We start from the raw sequence: 18677 nt of genomic DNA, 5'->3' as shown, positions 1-18677 counted from the left end.
GCTCCTGGGTCTGTCTGATCCCATGACCCTCCAGCAAGCATTCAGTGAACGATTCTTCCTCTGTTTGTACAAAGGGCTTAGAAAATTTGTGATGATCTCAGTTACTTCACTGTCTTCTTTGGAACAAAGCAGCTGGTCAAAGAGCCCAGGATGAAGGTGTAACTTCTCCATGAAAAGCAGCACTCCTGTTTCCAAGCAGGGAGAGGGGGAAGCAGTGAATGGAGGATCTGGGCAGCAGCAGGCATGGGGCAGGGCTGGGCGTCCACCAGGGTGGCTTCACGCCCCCCTTTGTACCTGCAAGCTAGCCTCTGCAGTTTCTTAACCCTTGGATGATGGCATGGCCCAGCCTCCAGCCACTCGCGGCCTTTTCCAGTCATTGCCAGACACACTGGAAGCTTGTGGGCTAGGACTCAGCCACATGCATTTTGCATTCTCCTCTATTTTCTGTGCCCTGTAAGCAGCCTTTGGGATTCAACACAGGGTGTCGGCCAGGTAAGTCTGGATGTGCAGGGCAGAACAGGCCTGCACCTCGCACCTGGACTCTGCAAGCTCTGCAGAATTTGGCATCAAAGCGTCAGCGCTTAGTGCAGCTGAGGAAGTGTTTTCACATATCGAGCTCAAGAGGGACTGTAAATTTCCGGTGGTAATCTTGTTGGCATGGGACTTCCATGCCTGGATCAAGGTGACCTCAAAAGCAGTTGCTCAAACAGAAGAGGTCTGGCCGTTTAGCCAGGTAATTGTAGGGTTAAAAATATATGTCATTTGGTGGTGGGGGGAGGATGTGATCTACCCCCTTTGGTGACACTGAGAAGCGAGGAAGCCTGAGTGGGGGCAAGGGTGTTTTCTGACTCTCAGCCTGTCTTTTGATCCCGTCCTTTCTTCGGGACCCATCGTCTCTTCCTGCCAGGTGTCGCTGTGGCCCTGAAGCAAGCCATGACTCCAGAGTTCAGAATCTATCAGCGCCAGGTGGTGGCCAACTGCAGGGCTCTGGCTGAGACCTTGATGGAGCTGGGCTACACGGTCGTCACAGGTACTACCAGACACCTGGCGGCCCCCGCCAGCCCGGGACACAAGGCTGCCCCTTAAGCTCGCACGAAGCCTCGCAGCGCCTCACAGCACGAAGCCAGCCAGGCTGTGGCTGTAGGGCAGTGGCCCTGGCGCTGCGGCTACAGCTGGGGTCCGAGTCGGGACTGCCTCCAGAGGAGATGAGCCCCCCATGGCTTCCGCCTGCCTTACTCAACGGCAGCTGCCTCCGTGGCTAGGCCAGAGATGGTGGTAATATCACCTGCTGTTTGTCACCTGGCAGGTGAGGCCTCAAGTCCTCAGAACAGCTTTCTGAAAGGAGTACCCGAGGCTCACCTGAGAGAAGTTAGGTCCCGGTGGTCACACGGCTGGTGGGTGGCAGAGCCAGGATGTGAGCCCAGGGCCTTCTCCGCAGCGATGCCTGTGCTGTCCTCTGGGCCTGTCCCCACTCACCAAGAGTCAAGGTGGAACCGGCTGTCCTGCCGGGAGTGCGTGGGTTTGCTATGTGTACGTGCTTTAATGCAAAGATAGTGACGCTCAGTGACCCTCGGTGAGAGGGACTTTCCCGGCGAGGGCCCCGCCCAGGGGTACACAATTAGGATGGCACAGTTTTTCCGGCAGAGCGCGTGCTTTGTTATTGCGAGGAAAGGCAGCTTTATTCTTCTCACAAGGCTGCCGTGCACGCTAGCGGTAGGTCCAGGAAAATGGGTCCTGGTCTCCTGTGTGTGCAGGTGCCCACTCCCTGCCCACTGTCCTTTAGAGGTTACAGGCCCGTCTGAGGAGTGGGCTCCTCACCAAATCTTGTGAGCAGCAGGACTGGGGCAAACCATCTTCTCAGCAATCCGGGCTAGCACCTCTTTTCTGTTTTCCTTCACTTCCTTTATTTGCTCTCTTCTCCACCCTCCACATCTAGTAAGAAAGCCCCAGAAATCTGTGTGGACTGTGACCCTCAAGGTCCCTTAGGTCACTGTTTCTCAAACTTGGATGTGCATACAAATCGCTGGGCAACCCCTTAAATGCAGGCCGGGGTGGGGTCTGCCTTTCTGCCCAGCTCCCAGGTGGTGCCGGTCCAGGAACCAGGCGTTGCAAGGATTTAGGCCAAACTCCCTCTGGCTCCCGGCGCCCAGGCCCTTCACCTGCACCTGGCACGCCGGGTCGCTGCAGCGGGCACTCTGATCCCTGTGCTCTCAGCTTGCAGTCCCCTCAGCTCCAGGCGCGCTTTTACCCTACCCCGTCCTTTCTGTCAAACTCGCAGGCCCTGATTCAACCCCCCAGAACACGCCGTCCTGGCCTCGCCGGCTTTAGCCCCCTTCCTCCACCACCCCCGTCTCAGGAGAGCAATTCCTTCGCTTGGCATGGAATCAGCCTTCTAAGGCATTGCTACATGTCCAACTTGGTTTCCAGGTGGTTCTGACAACCATTTGATCCTCGTGGATCTCCGTTCCAAAGGCACAGATGGTGGCAGGGCTGAGAAGGTGCTAGAAGCCTGTTCTATTGCCTGCAACAAGAACACCTGCCCAGGTGAGAGTCCTTCTTGGTCTCCTCTTCCACACCTCTGCACTGAGGGCCGGAGTTACAGCTGATGGGAATTGGCTCTGGGGACACCTCAAATGATTTGGGAGGTAGATAGACCATGCTGTTTGGGAGCTCAGCTGTGGCTTGCTCTGGGCTGCTCCTTGACAAGCCTGTCACCCTGGCAGGGACGGGGGACTGAGATGGAAGGTGGAGTGCTTGGACATGAGGCGGCGTTTGGATGAGGGAGGAGGGGCCTTTGGAAAACAGGCTGGATTTCTTAGTGGGTTGTTAATAAGACGTGGGCAACACTTCTCAAAGCCAGACAGATGCTAGCCTCACTTTTAGAAGCAAAGGCCATGTCACAGAAGGCCACCTTTTTTTTTTCCCACAAAGCCACTTTCTTAACTGTTTGAAGTAGAATGGTCAAAACGTGCCCACTGCCTGTGCCTTTGCTTCCACCTCTACTGTGGAAGCCAACGGGGCTTGTCTCCCTCTTGCTAGATCGAGCTGGCATAAGCAGGCTATTCCTTTTGCCCACGTGTCCCTTTTTAGTACACAGTGGTCAGTGGTGAGTTAGTGCAGCCCAAGTACAGAGTTTGTTTATGTTAAAGGTGACAAAAGTGCACTGCGACCCAGTGGGCTGCGACTGGGGACCCCAGCACTGACGTCCCGAGGACTTCTGGAAAAAGAGTTCCAAAAAGTAGCCCACTTTATTCACAGAGGTAAGGACATAGGTTTGGAAGTTTGCCACATCATGTTGTGTCCATGGAGTCTCTCTGACTGCGTGGTTGGGACCGCGCCACTGAGGGGCATTTCTGTGTCAAGGCTGAGTGCTGGGGACAGGACACAGCAGTCACTTAGCAGACCACCTGGTCTGAGGTTTGTAAACTTGTCCTGCTCCAGGGAGGGTGCATACAAGACTCATTTCCCGGGTGAACACTACTCCCGAGGGCTGCCACACCCCCAGCGGCTGGGGCGCTTGGGCAGTTGGGCCTCGGGTGTGTCTTGCTGGCCCAGCAGCCTCATTGTCTCTGCCGCACAGGGATAGAACTGACTCTGCAGCTTCAGAGCGACATCGGTGCCAGAGCCACCCTGAAGGAGTTCAAGGAGAAGCTGGCAGGGGACGAGAAGCACCGCAGTGCCATCAGGGCTCTCAGGGAGGAGGTGGAGAGCTTCGCGTCTCTCTTCCCTCTGCCTGGCCTGCCCGACTTCTAGAGGAGCCACCAGGCCACAGCGCCTCGGGGCCAGAGCGTTGGGCCTGCCCAGGAGTGCCTGCCCGACGCCCCTCGCCCTTCTGAGGACACGGAGAAGCACCGCCATAGGGGACCTGGTCACCTGTGTGCTCTCGGAGGCTTGCTGTGGGAACTTTTCTCACGTTACCTTCTTCATGAATCAAAATCTGTTTTAAGGCCCATTGTTAGTAATTCTGGGACAAGTTATTAGGGAGTTTAAACCTGAGTCTCGATTGCTACACAGCTACATAGTTACTCTGGAAAAATGAAACACCTCTTTAGCCTTAATTAACTTAGATAGGGGGATAGAGCAGAGCTACTAGAAAGATTCCAGTAAGTTTACTTACCCTTCTCAGTTACTGGGCTTCCCCCAGTCAGTGCAGCAGCTAAAAAACACCCCAGTTTGTAGCTTGTAAAAGCTGCCCGTTCTTAATATTCTGTTACCAGGTAGGACGCCAAAGGAGACCGGAATTAGGACATTACAGCTGAAGAGGGAAATTCTCAAGTGTCTGCTGTGTGCTTTCAATCTGAATTCTAAGTTAGACAAACCTATGCAAGGTGCCCCCAGTATGTGGTTTCTCTGTTAGCAGCTGTGGAAATGGTGTCCTTCATCCACCACTCCTGGGCAGGTGGGAGCACCTGGGGTACCTGGTCCTCCCCTGGTGTCAGCATCAGGCCAGGGGCCCCTCTCCCCTGCGTGAGAACCAGCTCCCTCCTGCAATCAGGAAACCAAAGGTCACCTTCCCAAAGGCAGTTTATTTTTCACAAAGCTGCAGTGCAAAACATAAATGACCATTTGTAATAAGCAATCAAATTTTTAACCACAGAATGTCTACAAGAATTATAGCTTTAAAAAATACAACCAATTTTTATATTTCAAAAATAACGCAAATAAATTAGTTTCTTAAAAAGTACACTTCTCATACTATTTGTTTGGCATTTACTCTGGTTGAACTCTGGTGCAGCCCTACCTACGAGCTGCTGTCACACGTCTGGCGTACTCTTGCCCTCGCCAGGGAGGATGACCGCAGCTCACGTAGCGGTCGGGTCACATTCACGCACAGACAGAGGAACATGCAGTAATAAAATACTTTTCAAAAAATAACGAATATGACTTCCTCACAGACTATGCTTTTCACTGCAACCCTAAGGGCAGGCGGCACTGCTCTCGGCCCAACCTGTGTAGACAGCCAGCGTCGGCCGTCGGTGGGAGGGGCGCCCTGGGTCCTGGAAGGTGCCCCTGCAGTCTGGAGTCTGGCACGTTGTTGGCATTTACTCCAGCATGCGGGGGACGGCTGCTGCAGTCCCCTGGGGTGTAGGTGACACACCAGTCCCCACATCTCTGCCCAATTTGGGAGTTCTTATGCTGCCGAGTCTTCTGGGGCTTGACTCCTCCCCAGCTAGGAACAGACATCTCCAAGACCTCTGTGTCGCCTCCACGTTGGAGCTGAACCACCAGTCCCAGGAAGCCAGAACTCCCTGCCAGCAGCTTAGTTCACTGCAAGGTGCTTCCCCCTTCCAATGGCCGTGACCAGACCTTCACAGGTAGCGCCCGACTGGGTCAGTGCTCAGTGGAAACAGGGCTTGGGAAAACTTGGCATGCTCGAACCTTATCAGCCGAGGCTGGTTTCGCTTTCCAGCAAAAAGTAGAAATTTGATACTTTTTCCTTTTTGCAGTCTGTTAACACTGTCCCTCTAGTCCCTAGGACAGTACTGGACAAAAGCTAGAAAGCTGGCTGGTTTGATTCAAAGTGCGAACCAAGGCACTTTCTTCTGAGCTGTCCAGGGAGATGGCAGGTAAAACCGGATTGCTGGCTGGGGAGCTCAGTGCCTCTGAAGGCCAATCACACCTGATGGGTCCCCACCAGCTGAGTGCTGCCACCTGTGCAAAGATGACACGGCAACAGCAGGAGACGCTGACCCACCTGGCAACAGCAGGTCCAGGGAGGCGGAGGCTCGCAGCACCGGCAGACGCGGTGGTCAGTGTGCGTGCTCGGTCCTCAAGACCGTACTAGGCCTCCAGACGCCGGCTCTGAAGAGCAGCAGCCTGGCCTTTGGAGTAGAACGGGTGGCCTGCCTTGGATTTTGAAACGGGAGGTTTATTTCGGCTTGGAGCCTACTATGCATGTAGTAACTGATCGGAAATGAAGTTAAAAGCTAGATGGGAAATGACAGCTGAGCTATCATGGCTCATGTCCAACTTCTGGGGCAATGTGTCACTCCAGCCATTGCAGTTAATTATGGAAAAGTCACTTCTAAAATCCAAAGATTCCACTAAAGGAGCAAGGTCCCTGGGGAAAGAGGAAGGTGTGAGGCAGCAGCTCAGGCTGGAGCCATCTAAGCGCCAGGTGTTATGCAAGACTTCGGCTGATCTCTAAAATGGAGCTCCTGGAAATCACTACTGCATAATTGCTAGCCTGGACTGCTTTTAAAAAGGTGGGGGGGGGGGGGTGCGGAGGCAGGTAATTGGAAGTTGAAACAAACCTCAAAGTTCAATGCCTGGTCCTTCAAAGTGACAGGACGGAAGAATAAGGGGCTCTGATGTCCTTTATTTTCTGGGAAGAGTTTTTCAATGTTTTATTATTAACACTTATATTGATCTATTACTAGAGGAAAACCTCAAATGAAAATTCTAGAAGAGATTAGTCCCATTGCATAGGGCTCCCCACCATTAAGATTTACAGATGCATCTGAGACTTCTAGTAGGTTCCAGTTCTCCAAAGTGGAAGAGGGCTGGGGAAAGGTAGCTTCAGAGTCTCAACTGCCTCTCCCGAAACTGGCTCAGTCCAAGTACCACTTTAAGATCCCTCTGAAAAGAAACATACTTGGCATCAAGCAATCCTTTCAAATGGCCGCACTGAAAAGTTAGATTTTAACCACAAATTAAAATCCTGGCATTCACCTACTGGTCAGTGAGGGGACTTGCCTTCTTCGTGAAGAACAACTCCAGGGAGCCGCTCCGTTTGCTCTTTCTGTGGTGGGCGCTGCAGGGCCGTCTTCTGGTAACACCTGCCTGGCCTGCCTTCGGGACCAGGGACCATCGTGGAGGCTGAGCTTCCGAGCAAACGCCCTGTGAGGCAGACGTCTGTGGGAGGGTGTGGCTTGCGCCTCCACAGGCCAAGTCTGACTAACGTGCCCGTATCAGTTTCCCGGGTGAGAACTGTATAAACCGCCGAGCCCACATTGGTGTGAAACACAGCAACGAAACAGCAACGGTCACGCCTATGATCCCTTTCCACTTCGTCGTTGGGACCCCAGACTCACGCCCCTGGAGGCCTCGTACACAGCATTTAGCCACCCAGTTAGAAAACAAAGTGGCATCTGAACACGAGGGAGGGGAGAAGGTGACAGATGGGAGCTGAGAGAAACAGGATTCCGACGCAGCTTTCCCCACTGGCACACCCTTCCCATTTCAAAGCTGCCAAGATGTTCCTGGAAACACGTGTGTGTGTGAACATAGGCACAGGTACAAGGAACAGGGATGAGACGTAAGCAGTACACTTGCCACAAACGGTTCTCGGTCAGAGAAACAAAATCACATCCATGAAGACAGCCACGGCAGAAGGCTTTCGCCTTTCCTGGAGAAATCTCTGCCATGACAGGAATGGGACCCGGACCAGAAGCTGGGGGTGCGAGCCAATGGCTGTATCCTTGAGAGGAGGCCTGGGCAAAGAAGGGACCACAGGAGTGACGTGATGCAAGCCCTCCTGTCATAGGGGGCTCTGCCTCTGGGACCTCCGTGACATGCCACCAAGCTGACAGGCGGACCGGTCCCCCAACGACACAACACGGCCCAGGAGACGCGCTCGTGCTCAGCACTGCTGGCTCGCTCAGATGTGTTTTATCACAATTTTCTGGGAACAAATGAGAAGCAAATACCGAGAGTTCTCCCTACTTAGTGGGAAAAACAGCTTAAAATAGTATAAAATTTTCAAGATTGCAAGAAACCCTCCATCTAGATACCAGTGGCATTTGTTTAAAAACCTTCAGGGAGGTCATGTTGGTTGGACCAGGGAGCGTCTCCTGAGAAGGTTGGGGGGTCATGAGGGTAGAGGTGAGCTGCTGCAGTGAGGGGGGCCTATTTGGGGGGTCCATGTGGGGAGCTGAGGACTTGGGGGGGTCCATGGGGGGGAGGAGCTGTGGGGAGGTGAGTATTGGGGATCCAAGGGGGAGGGAGCTGTGTGGAGGTGAGTGTTGGGGGTCCATGGGGGGGAGGGAGCTGTGGGGAGGTGAGTATTGGGGGTTCATGGAGGGAGGGAGCTGGGGGGAGGTGAGTATTGGGGATCCATGGGGGAGGGAGCTGTGTGGAGGTGAGTGTTGGGGGGTCCATGGGGGGGAGGGAGCTGTGGGGAGGTGAGTATTGGGGGTTCATGGAGGGAGGGAGCTGGGGGGAGGTGAGTATTGGGGATCCATGGGGGAGGGAGCTGTGTGGAGGTGAGTGTTGGGGGGTCCATGGGGGGGAGGTGAGTATTGGGGGTCCATGAGGGGGAGGGAGCTGTTGGGAGGTGAGTATGGGGGGGTTCCTGGGGAGAGGGAGCTGTGGGAGGTGAGCACTTAGGGGGCTCCAGGGGGGCGGGAGTTGAGCTGCCTTGAGGTGAATATACTTGGGGGGTCCAGGGGGTGGGAGGGAGCTGCGGGGAGGTGAGCACACTCTGGGCCTGCACAGCCTCCCAGGGCACGTACATGAAGTCAGCCACACAAGAAAAGCTTTCTTCTTTCCTGGAGGAAGTCCCTGCCATGAGTTATCACCAGCTGGGCTGCCCATCCAGACCAGCCAGCTGAGCAGAACTCTGCTGTCACCGCGCCCACAAGACCCCATGAGAGGTAGTGAAATAGTCACAAAGGTTTGCTTTGGGTGAGGGGACTGGGGTGTGACCTCTGCCAAGTTCCAACACGCATCTGCAGACCTTCCTGAAGAGGACAGTGCTCTCTCGCTCTGCAGAGCTGGTGGGCGAGCCCCCGAGCCTGCCGGCCCTCCATCGCGCGCACAGTGGTGGCCTCATGGCCCCGCCTGGCTCCGGGTTTTCCAGCATCTCCACGAGCGTCCGCACTGACACGTATCTCAGTGACACGACCAGTGACTCCTACTGACCTGTGGGCCCAACCCCAGGCATTTCTGCGCCTGGTGAGGGCGGGAGCATGGGGATGGGTGCCGCTCATGCTCACTGTAGCACGGGACCCGGGTCGGTCTTCCACCCCAGCGGGGGCACAGTTTCCTCCCCCCACCTCACTTGTCGGAGCCTCCCCTGGGACGATACGCTGTAGCAGGCCATTCAACTGGTGTCTGAATGAGACAATGGACGTTCCGGCGTCCTGTTTTCCACCAAATCGGTGCAGTTAGCGGCTGCTTTACTTGCTTTTGCCGCTCAGTGTCCCGCGCAGCTGCATGTGGCCCCTGTGGCCCTCCCATCAGGGCTTTGCCTTCCTGCCCCTCATCCCGCCCCACTGAGGCTTTCCGCCGCTCTGGCTGCCAGTCCTCCGGAAGCCAAGCACCCCTTCCCAATCCTGGGGCCACTCGCCAGGGAGACAGAGCTGTTACTGTCCTTCCAGACGCCTTCAGAGAGCCAGGCCCCCGCTCTGCCCAATTCCAACTTGCAAGCTGCCTGGAGCCCCCTGAAGACCCCAGCTGCCACCCTGGTTTCCTTCCCACCTACGACACCACAAGTCTCAACAGCCCTGAGGGCAGCTTGGTCACGCCAACCCTTCCCTTCCCTGTGCCGAGTCACAGTGGCTGGGACTGACCTCAGATTTTGTACAAAAAACTGGGGACATAGTCAAACCTGAGCATGGGGTGGCTGGTCCCAGGAGACTCCTGCATGTAATGCAGCTTGAGCAGCTCAGCCAGGTACTGGACCACCTTCACGTCTTCATTCACGAGACCAAGATTCAGCTTCAAGAAGCTGGCCTGCCGGCTGGCAAGCAGCTCCTGTGTGTCCTGGTCGTGGGCTGGCAGGTGCAGGTGGTGGCAGAAGGTGTAGAGGAAGGCCTTGGAGCAGAGCTGGGCGAGCATGCTCTGCACGTGCAGGTAGTAGGTGCTGCCCCGCTTGATCTGCGTACGGTGGTCTGCCAGCCGAGGCACGAGGGTGCCGCGGTACAGAGGGCAGCGCAGGGTTTTGTTGTCCAGGTCCAGGACGCTCGCGTAGCGGCTGTAGCGGCTCAGCGCGTGCAGAGTGCCAGCGCTGGCAGGGGACGCCGATCTGAAACACACAGGCCAAGGTCAGCAGGAAGGTGAAGCGGACACCGGGGGCAGTGTGGCCTCCCGTCTCCAGCCAGCGCCCACCCGGCACACACTCACTGGCTTTCTGGAAGGCCAATCTGACCGTCATCATCGTCAAAGGGCTCCTTGCCACCCTCATGACCAAATTCACGTGCCTTGGCATGGCCCACAAGGCCCTGCACACCCTGCTTCGTGCTGGCCTCTAAGGCCTCATCTGTCCCTTCCCCAGTGACTCTACCTTGTAGCCAGGCCAAGCTTTCGGTGGGGCCTCAAACTCATGGGCCTATCTGCTCTGCCTGGGATACCCTCCGCTCCCTTTTACACTCAGCTTATGCCAGTTTAAACCTTCTCCAACCTCCTCTGATCGCCTTTTGCTTTCTTGCTGTGTGACCTTGGTCAAGTTCCTTAACCTTTCTGAACCTCATCTGTAAGACAGACCTACTAGTTCTACCGCATGAGTCGCTGTGGAGACGAAATGAGCTGTGCTCAGGAGAGTGCCTGGCCCTCAGCACCACCAGCCCACACTAAGCAGTGTGGCGACAGCTGTCGGTCTCGTCCTGCTCACTGGACGAGTTTCTGCAGACCCAGGACTGGCCCTAGTTTGGCCTCCTACCCCTGCTGCCCGGGGCTGTGCCCGGCACATCGGAGGCTGGCAGCAGGGTTCGCTCAGTGAGGGAAAGAGGTCGGCGGTAGGTCTTGGTAAGCAGCTCCTCAAAAACCCCCTCGGCATCAGTTTCCCCAGAGGGGCTGGGACGACCCTACAGTACGGTAAATGGCTGGCTGACCAGAGATCTCACAGACTGACACACGTCTGGAACTGAGGGCCCGTGTTAGACCCAAGGTGGTGTGTAAAGAGGACTGACAGTCGCTTGGGACCAAGGTAATCTATTTTCCCTTCCCGAGTGTCACCTTATGTAGTTAACAATCATTTACTGAGCAGCTACTATATTCAGGCAGCGACCCGCGGGCTGTGCAGGCAATGAAGGATGAGCCTGCTGCCTGCTGTGCTGGGAGAAAACATTCCCTCAAGCGCAGGCGGATGCGGTCTGTCCACGGGGGCCCGGGGCTGGAAGCTCCCAGAGGAGCGGCCGCGGACGGGCTGGGCCGTGAAAGAAAGGTGGGCCGTGCGAACGTAGAAGGCACCCACACCACAGCCAGAGCCAGGTCGGCGACATGGGAAAGCAGAGGGCCACACGTTCTGGGAACCGTAAGGAGAGCAGTGGGCTGTGGCCCGCATGCCACAGGGACGGGAAGGAAGTCAGGCGTGCAGGCAGCTCACTGGCTTCTCGGGGAGGCGACCTTTCCCCACACATTCCCGGTACGCTAGGGCCACTCCCGAGGCACCGCTGCAGCAGCACAGCCACGCCCCATCTTCTCTTCCTGCTCCTCCATTCCAGCCCCCTGTCCCGCCGGAACACACCGGCCGCAGGCCCAGCCTCGTCGGGGCTGCTCTGACACCCCCACCCTCTCCTACCTGTGGCAGCACATGTTCTCTGAGGTGTCGCACCTTCTACCTCTTCCTCCATGTTTCCCTCAAAGCGCCTCATCAGGAGGCCAGATAACAAGGGAAGGAAGAGACAAGCCCCAGGCCTGTCCCTCGGCTGCACAGCAGGTCTGGGGCGTCTGTGAGCCTCATCCGTCACCTCCCACACCTGGTTACATTCCTTTCAGCCTATCCCAAAGCCAGGGCGGCAGCCTCTGCACAGAGGAGAACACTGAGGCCCAGAGAGGGGCCGCGGCTTGTCCACGGTCACCCCGCTAGAAAGTGGTTGAGCCAGGACTCAACCCAGGGCCTCTAACACGTTTCCCACCAGAACTGAGCTGTTTATCTAACAGTCCAGGGCTTGTTACTGCTGCTTAGTAAGTTGTAAAATAATCTCTGGTTTTGATTTAAAATAATGGGAGACTGACTTGACTGTTTATCCATCTCTTGCACCCACTTTGTGGCAGAGGGCCTACTTTAGTGAAAAAAGAAAAAATCAAGGGCCGACGAGACTGGCAGTTCTGGGCGGGAGCCCGTAAAAGCAGTTCATCATCTGAGCTCGTTTTAGCTGGAGTCAAAGCACCTGAGGGGGACGCGACCCTCCCGAGTCACAATTCCCTGATTCCAGATTAACCTGGCACACGAGCCCGGCCCCCTCTATCACTGAGCACCCCAACGAACGGGAAGTTCATGATCACACAAAGGTCCCTTTTCTGCTCATTCTCTTTTATGCTGATTCTCTGGCTCCCTGTTTCAGTGCTGGGTCTGGCTGTGGGACTGACTCGCCGTCCGTCTACAACTCCGAGCACTTCCGAGGGTCTGGAATGGCACTGGGGCTGTCCACACATCCAGCCCCGCATGGGGCTGTTACTACAAGCCCCTCACAGACGGGCCGGTGAGCTTTGCTGAGTGAATGAATGCGATGGTCCAAATGGTCCAAATTCACAGCTCGTAGAGCTAGCACAGGATTTGGACTCAGAACATCCACTGCCCCCCTCTAACAGCCACAGACTTCGCGCCACAGGTTTCCATCTCGTGACCCTTTCACATCCTGTCTACCATTCACCCCCAAGGATTCTAGCCCCTCAGCTGACCCTTCACTGACAGGTCCCCAGGGGAACAAGGCCTCTGACCCCCTGGAACCTACCGTTCCTCATGCCTGAACGGGACCGCTGGAGGCAGCTGTCCCAATTCCCAGCATGTGTACACAGGAAGTCTGAGCAGAAGAGCTCTGAGAGAGAAGTCATCACTCACTTCCCACTTGGGACTCTTGGAAAGACCTCAGCGATCACTTCTGACAGGTCTTGTTTCTGTGGAGGGCTGCATCAGCCCCGCCACCCAGGCCTGCCCTCCTCGCAGAATGCTCGGGGGTCACACGTGATGGGCCCTGTTGTCACACAGCGCCTACCCGTCTGTCCCCTCGTACCTGCCCCTAAACAAAGGAGAGTCTGTGAGATGGATCCTTTCAGGGACTTTGCTTCACCTTTGTGCTCACACCTTACGTCTCCCTGTTTGGCCCCAAAGGATGGCTGGTTAGTCAATGACGGGTAAGATTCCTCAAGGGAGGCACAACCTAAGCCAGGCATAGCCCCATGGGGGCCATCTGGAGAAGCCACGGGGTTGACAGAGGTGGCATAGACGCCCCTTTCCCCGGCTGAGGAGAGCCTCGGCCTCTGTGTCTGCATTGCTTCCCACAACCTGCTTGGGCAGAGATGCAATGATGTGAATGCATCAGTCCTCCATCTGTTCACACCAGTAAGTTTCGGCATAAAGGTTTGGGCCCTGGGGAGGCACATGCAACAATGACTGAGACACCCTGGGACATTCGCTTCCGGCTGCCCGCAGGCAAAGGGGTTGGTTTCAATCAGTTTCCTAGTATGACGTATGAAATTCACAGATCTTGAGATTAACAAGCTTTACTTCCTCATGTGTTAATCAATAAAAGCTACGTGTTGGCCCGATTTGGCGCTCAGTCCTTGAGGCTCGGGTCCCTCGGCCCTCCTCTCCCCCCACAGCTCCTGTCGTGCAGGGCGGACAGGGCCCTCCGGCCGCTGCGCTCAAGGGGCAGGTCTTGTCAGCTCCCTCTGCAGATGGAAACAGCCTCCGAGAGGTCAGGCTCCCAGTGGTGACAGCTGGGGCTGGCGTGAGGGCTGCTGGGTCATGGGACGCACCATGGCTGCTGACTCGCCTGATAGTGCTGGCACTGGCACAGTGGCTGGCACACAGCCCCCAATAAATATTTGGCAAATGATCATTCGCTGATCCAACCCTCATTTCCTCAGGAGGGCACAAAGCCTCGCCCAGGTGCCCTCTTGCACTCCTGGGTGCCGAACACGGCCCAGCTGCCAGCTGCCCTCTCCTGCACCACGGACACGTCGTTAGGTAATCACAGCGGGATTTCCGTGCAGCCGACTGCGGCCTCAGGACCCTTCTCAACACCGCCTCCAGCCAGGTACCTGGTAGAGCGCAGCTGGCGTAAGAGAGCAACCTTCTGCCATTCGGCACAATCTAAGGAGGGACGTTCAGGAAAAGCCTCTGGAAAGGGCAGGACCGTACTGAACCTGGTCCTCGATAAGCCAGATAATGTCCACAGATTGATGTGCATTTTAGAGTCTGTTCTGAGGTAAAGTCAAAGGTCAAGAGTTGGGGTGAGGGGATTGAGTTGGAGGTGGGGGGAGAGGTAGAGGGAGAGGGGGGAAAGGGGAGGGGGAGGGGGATAGGGAGGGGAAGGAAGGAGGGAGAGAGGGAGGGAGAGAGGGAGGGAGGGAGGGAGGGAGGAAGGGAGAAAGGGGTACCAACCTATCATTCCACCAAGAGCGGTAACAAAACATAACCCCTGGAAAGCCCTTCCCTCCCCGGGACAGAATGGTGAAACCCAAGCACACAGAGGCGGCGTGAGCAGAGGGTCAGGACCCTGGGAGGAAGGACAAACTGCAAGGCCACTCGGTGCCGTCACCCACCTGCTGAGCCTCGGCTTCTGCCTGTGTAAGCAAGCACTCACAGCTTCCCGCGATGCCCAAGGAAGGGGCTTGTCCAGGTGTCTCAGTCTATCACACCAGGTCCCCATGGTGTCCCTCTAACCCCAAGGGCAACCCCATCTTTCAGGTGGCTCAAGCCAAAGACCCCAGACCTTCTTCAGCCTCCCTCCCTTCCTCCCACCTGTCACTAAATTACTCCCGTTGTCTTCTTAGAAGGCACAAAGCACTGTTAGAACTCGCATCTCCCTGCATGGCGAGGCTCTGGTCGCCTGTGTGCCCCCTTTCCTAAACTACACACCCTTCCGGAGCAGTGGCCTGGCTGCTACCCCAGCACCCGCCACCATGGCCTGGGGTAGACTCTCAACAAGTGAGTCCAGCATGACATGGAAGTGGCACCTAGTACGGGGCCAGTGGCGCAATGGATACGCATCCGACTACGGAAGTGGCACCTGCCTGAATCTCCCCCCACGACCCTGGGGAAAGCTTAATGCCGCAAGCGTTGGAGTGAATCCAGCTGACTCACAAGGAGACTCGGACGGTGACTTCACTGGTACCAGAGACCCGTGTAAAGGGGAAGCCAGAAAACGAGAAACGGTGCTGACTGCAGCGTGGAAGACATTCCTTTGCCTTCCTCTGTGGTGCGGGAGGCAGAGACTGTCTGTGCCAGCCGGGACTCCAAGGTTCACCTCGCTCGACACCTTCATCTTACACACGAGCGGAGTGGGGCGCAGAGAACTGAACACAGTGCGCCTGCTTGAGCCAGACAACTTGTCAAGCAGTGTTCGGGAAAACAAAAAGAATCTACCGAAGCACAAGTGAGTAACACGGGAAATGAAACAGAAAACACTCAAAGAGAGGGAGAAGGAACTGGCTTTTGCGTTTCCCTATGAAGAAAGCCTTCTCGGGCAAACAGGACAGGGAGTGAAAGCCGCTGGAGCCGAGGTCCCTCGTTGGCGATGGCTGCCCTCTCCTATTACTACCCCAGTCCTTTCTCGGAAGCAGGTCTCTCCTGGGCCACTTACACCATAGCGCTCCTTTGAGATTCAGCAAGGACCCGAGATCTCAAAGCACATCCTTTCCCAAACCTTGCTGTACATCACAGAAAGTCCATGTCTCACCCAAGACCAACTGACTCAGAATCTCTACAGGTGGGGCCCAGGAATCGTGATTTTTACAATTCTCTAGTAATTCCGACACAGCAGGGAGCACAGCAGGCTTGGCAACCACTTATGAACTACGACGCCCTCATGTGACAGACAAGGAACAGAGGTCAGGCAAGGGAACGAGTTGCCCAAAGTAACAATGAGTTGGTGACGTCTGGAAGCTAGACCTCCTGATTCGGGGTCCACCACACCAACTTGTTAACCTTAATTGGGGGGGGGTGTACATTTGAAGCCTCATTTCTAACTGGACAGGGCCCTTCCCCACCCGTAACCAATTACCTCTGCAGGCCAATAAGCTTCCACTTCTGAAAATCCATAATGTGCAAAGGGGAGGAGACCCAGTGCTTCACGGGTTTGGCATAGCGGCTGTAGTTGGGGATGAAGATGGACAACGCTGTCACAAGCTTCCTGACTATGGCCTCGTCCTCCCCCAGGACCACGAGTGTCCTTCCGCTGAGCAGGGAGTAGATGGCTGGGTGGGCAAAGGGATACTGACGGATGAATTTTAAGGCATTCTGGCCAGCCCTCTTTTTATGCCTCTCAGAAGAGGCGCCGGCGGGATGAGCAGAGGAGGGAGTCCTGTCCCAGCTGCTGGAGGCGACACTGCTCACGTAGCTGGTGGTGTCTGAGTAGTTGTCCAAGCTGGTCTTACTGACGTCCCGGCTAGCCAGCAGGTGACTCGGGTCCAGCTCATAGGCAGGGCAGCCTTCGGAACTGTTGTCTCGGGAAGAAGGGCTGGCGTTTTCCACCGTGAAGTCCACGTGGAAGCCCTGGTCCTTCTGCCTGTAGCGCTGCGGGGGGGTGCTCACTACTCCATTCTTGTCAGAGAGTGTGGGGGCTGGAGTGGAGAGCGGCCCCTGCAGACTGTCGCTCTCCTTCCCGATGCAGCAGGAGTCTGCCTGTGAGGTGGCGTTTTCTAGGCTCCCTTCCTCGGCTTCTCCCAGCTCCGGCAGGCTGACGCCTACCTGGAAGTGGATGGCTCCCTCACTGTCATCCGCATATGACTCCTCTTCATTAATGGCACTTGGGTAGCTGGCCTTGAAGTCCTCAGGGATGAGGGCCTCGGAAGGGCAGGTGCTGAGGACCTCGATGCTGTCCTCACTGACTGTCCTGTGGCTGACAGCTTTGCTCCGGACCACCTGGGGGCTCAGTGACACCGTGAGGCTGGCCTGGCTGTCGGACGTGGCCAGCACACAGGTGGGCTTCTCCGTGCCTAGAACCTCGATGCTTTCCCCACTGCTGACGCTCCCTTTCATGTCCATATCCAGGTAGTCCAAGTTTTCCTGGGGGTCAAAGCTGCTCAGTCCTGTCCCCTCCACTTCCCTGTACTCCTCCTCTCCAAGTTCCTGCTCCATCTTGATGAGCACAGACTCCACACTGGACTTGTAGGAGCCAACGCTAATTAACACTTGAGGAATTGGACATTCTCCTAGGGACCCGGAAGGCGGCCTGTCTTGACTGGGCTGAGGGGGTGTGCTGGCTTGTTTCTCTACCACCCTCTCATCGACCTCCACAAAGTCTTCAAAGAGGAAATTCGTTATGTGCTGTTGCTTTAGCAGCGCTTTGTCGATCTGGCTGGTCAGGAGATAGCACAGGTCTCCTCTGAACGTGTGCTCAATGTGGCTGAGCTGAGCCAGGGTCTGGGTGAAGTACTCAGTGTCACAGAGCTCTTCCAAGGTCTTCAACTTCTTGTCAAAACACTTGGCGGACTTGGCCTTGATGAGTTTTGGGGTGTAGGCAGGTCTGGAGGTGTATAGGTCTGTGTCGGCACGCTCATCAGGATTAGAGGTAGTGGCTGCCTGGTCAGGCTGATCCTGGGTGTGCCCCACCGCCCCAGAACACAAATCAGACCCCTTCACCTTCCGATGAGGGTACGAGCGGATCTGCTTCAGCAGGTCTCGGTGCTCGATGATGGATTTCTCCACACTGGCCAGTTCATTGGCCTTCTCAATTGCCTGCGATGAGTAAAACCCTCTGTCGTTGGCGTTCTTCTGGATCTCCGTCTCGGTATGCAGCACCGTCCGGGTGTAATCCAAGTCTTTTAGTTTCTTCTCCAGCTCCCCAGCAAAGGACTTCCTGTTGCCTGTCTTCAAGCACTCAGACGCCTTGGAAAACTCAGCTGAAAGCTCCTGAAACTGCTGCATGATCTTGTGCTGGTCTGCGGAGATGTAAGCCATGCAGAAGGGCCTCACGAAGCCACGGGCCTCCAGGTCGTACAGGGTGAGGTGGTGCACGTAGGCGAAGGCTCCCTCCTTGGAGTCTCCCAGGACCACCTTGGAGTCCTCCACGAAGTGCAGCTTCGGGTAGGCCGACCCGGGGGGGTGGCCCACGAAGGAAGCCTGGTAATCCACAGACATGATCCGCAAGGAGAAGTAATTGAGATCAAAAGTACCGAACACTTTGGTGTCATTGGGGACGGTCAGCAAGGGCTGGGGTCCCACCTGCTCCGAGAACTCGGAGATGAGGATGAAGTCCCGGGAGAACTTGGCTGCGGACAGTTTGGACCACGGGTTAGCCCCTCGGCTCGCGAAGGGGAAGAGCGGCACCGAGTACTCCTCGGGCAGGGCCGGCTCCTCGTAGGGCTCCTCCTCGTACCCGTCCTCTTTGGTGAAGGCCACCACGTCCGGGGCGCTGATCATATTTCCAGGCGTACGGGGACAACATGGAAAGGAAGGCGGGGAGGACGCCGGGGCGACGGGGGCGGCGGGGCCGGGCGCCCGGGAGAGGAAGCACTTCCGAGGACCGGAACGCCGCAGCCCCTCGCCGCGGCAGCTGCTCCGGGGCGCTCCGAGGCCGCGCGAACTCCGCGGGCCCTCCTCCTCCTCCTCCTCCTCCTCCTCTGGCGGCCGACGCACAGCACCTGCGGCGAGATGGCCGGGACGCCCCCGAACCCACCGTGACAGCAGCCGCCCCGACCCTGGGCAGACGCCTAACGCGGGGCGACGGGCCGCTGCAGGGACCAGCCAAGCGCTGCCGCCCCTACGACCCGAGAGCAGAAACCGTCGCGGCTCGTCGGACGCCACAGCCCCGAGCCAGCTACCGCGGCGCCGCCATCTTGGTGTCACA

At 56.6% G+C, this 18677-nt stretch overlaps 2 protein-coding genes across 6 annotated transcripts in view; one reads left to right on the top strand and one right to left on the bottom strand.

The window, feature by feature from the left end:
* The window catches only part of SHMT1 (serine hydroxymethyltransferase 1), a 28457-nt gene extending 23574 nt beyond the window's left edge, over nucleotides 1-4883 (top strand). For all 4 annotated transcript variants that reach the window (XM_081027376.1, XM_081027374.1, XM_081027377.1 and 1 more), the window contains exons 9-12: nucleotides 908-1030; nucleotides 2428-2544; nucleotides 3150-3260; nucleotides 3581-4883. In XM_081027376.1, coding sequence (XP_080883502.1) covers nucleotides 908-1030; nucleotides 2428-2544; nucleotides 3150-3260; nucleotides 3581-3753 — 524 coding nt within the window. In that variant the 3' untranslated portion in view covers nucleotides 3754-4883. The remainder of the gene's footprint in view (nucleotides 1-907; nucleotides 1031-2427; nucleotides 2545-3149; nucleotides 3261-3580) is intronic.
* SMCR8 (SMCR8-C9orf72 complex subunit) lies at nucleotides 4507-18632 on the bottom strand. 2 transcript variants are annotated; one of them, XM_081027373.1, is made up of 4 exons: nucleotides 15891-18632; nucleotides 9551-9967; nucleotides 6697-6840; nucleotides 4507-6579 (listed from the first exon to the last, which is right to left on the bottom strand). In XM_081027373.1, exons 1-4 carry the CDS (start codon nucleotides 18248-18250, stop codon nucleotides 6552-6554), a joined length of 2949 nt encoding a protein of 982 aa, XP_080883499.1. In that variant the 5' UTR covers nucleotides 18251-18632; the 3' UTR covers nucleotides 4507-6551. The 2 variants fall into 2 exon arrangements, with proteins under 2 accessions (XP_080883499.1, XP_080883498.1); XM_081027372.1 differs by lacking the exons at nucleotides 4507-6579; nucleotides 6697-6840 and having other exon boundaries at nucleotides 9083-9967.
* Nucleotides 18633-18677: the final 45 nt, after the last annotated feature.

This window comes from Rhinolophus hipposideros (assembly GCF_964194185.1).
Source record: "Rhinolophus hipposideros genome assembly, chromosome: 20".
NCBI lineage: Eukaryota > Metazoa > Chordata > Mammalia > Chiroptera > Rhinolophidae > Rhinolophus > Rhinolophus hipposideros.
This window is presented reverse-complemented; position numbering and strand designations above follow the sequence as displayed.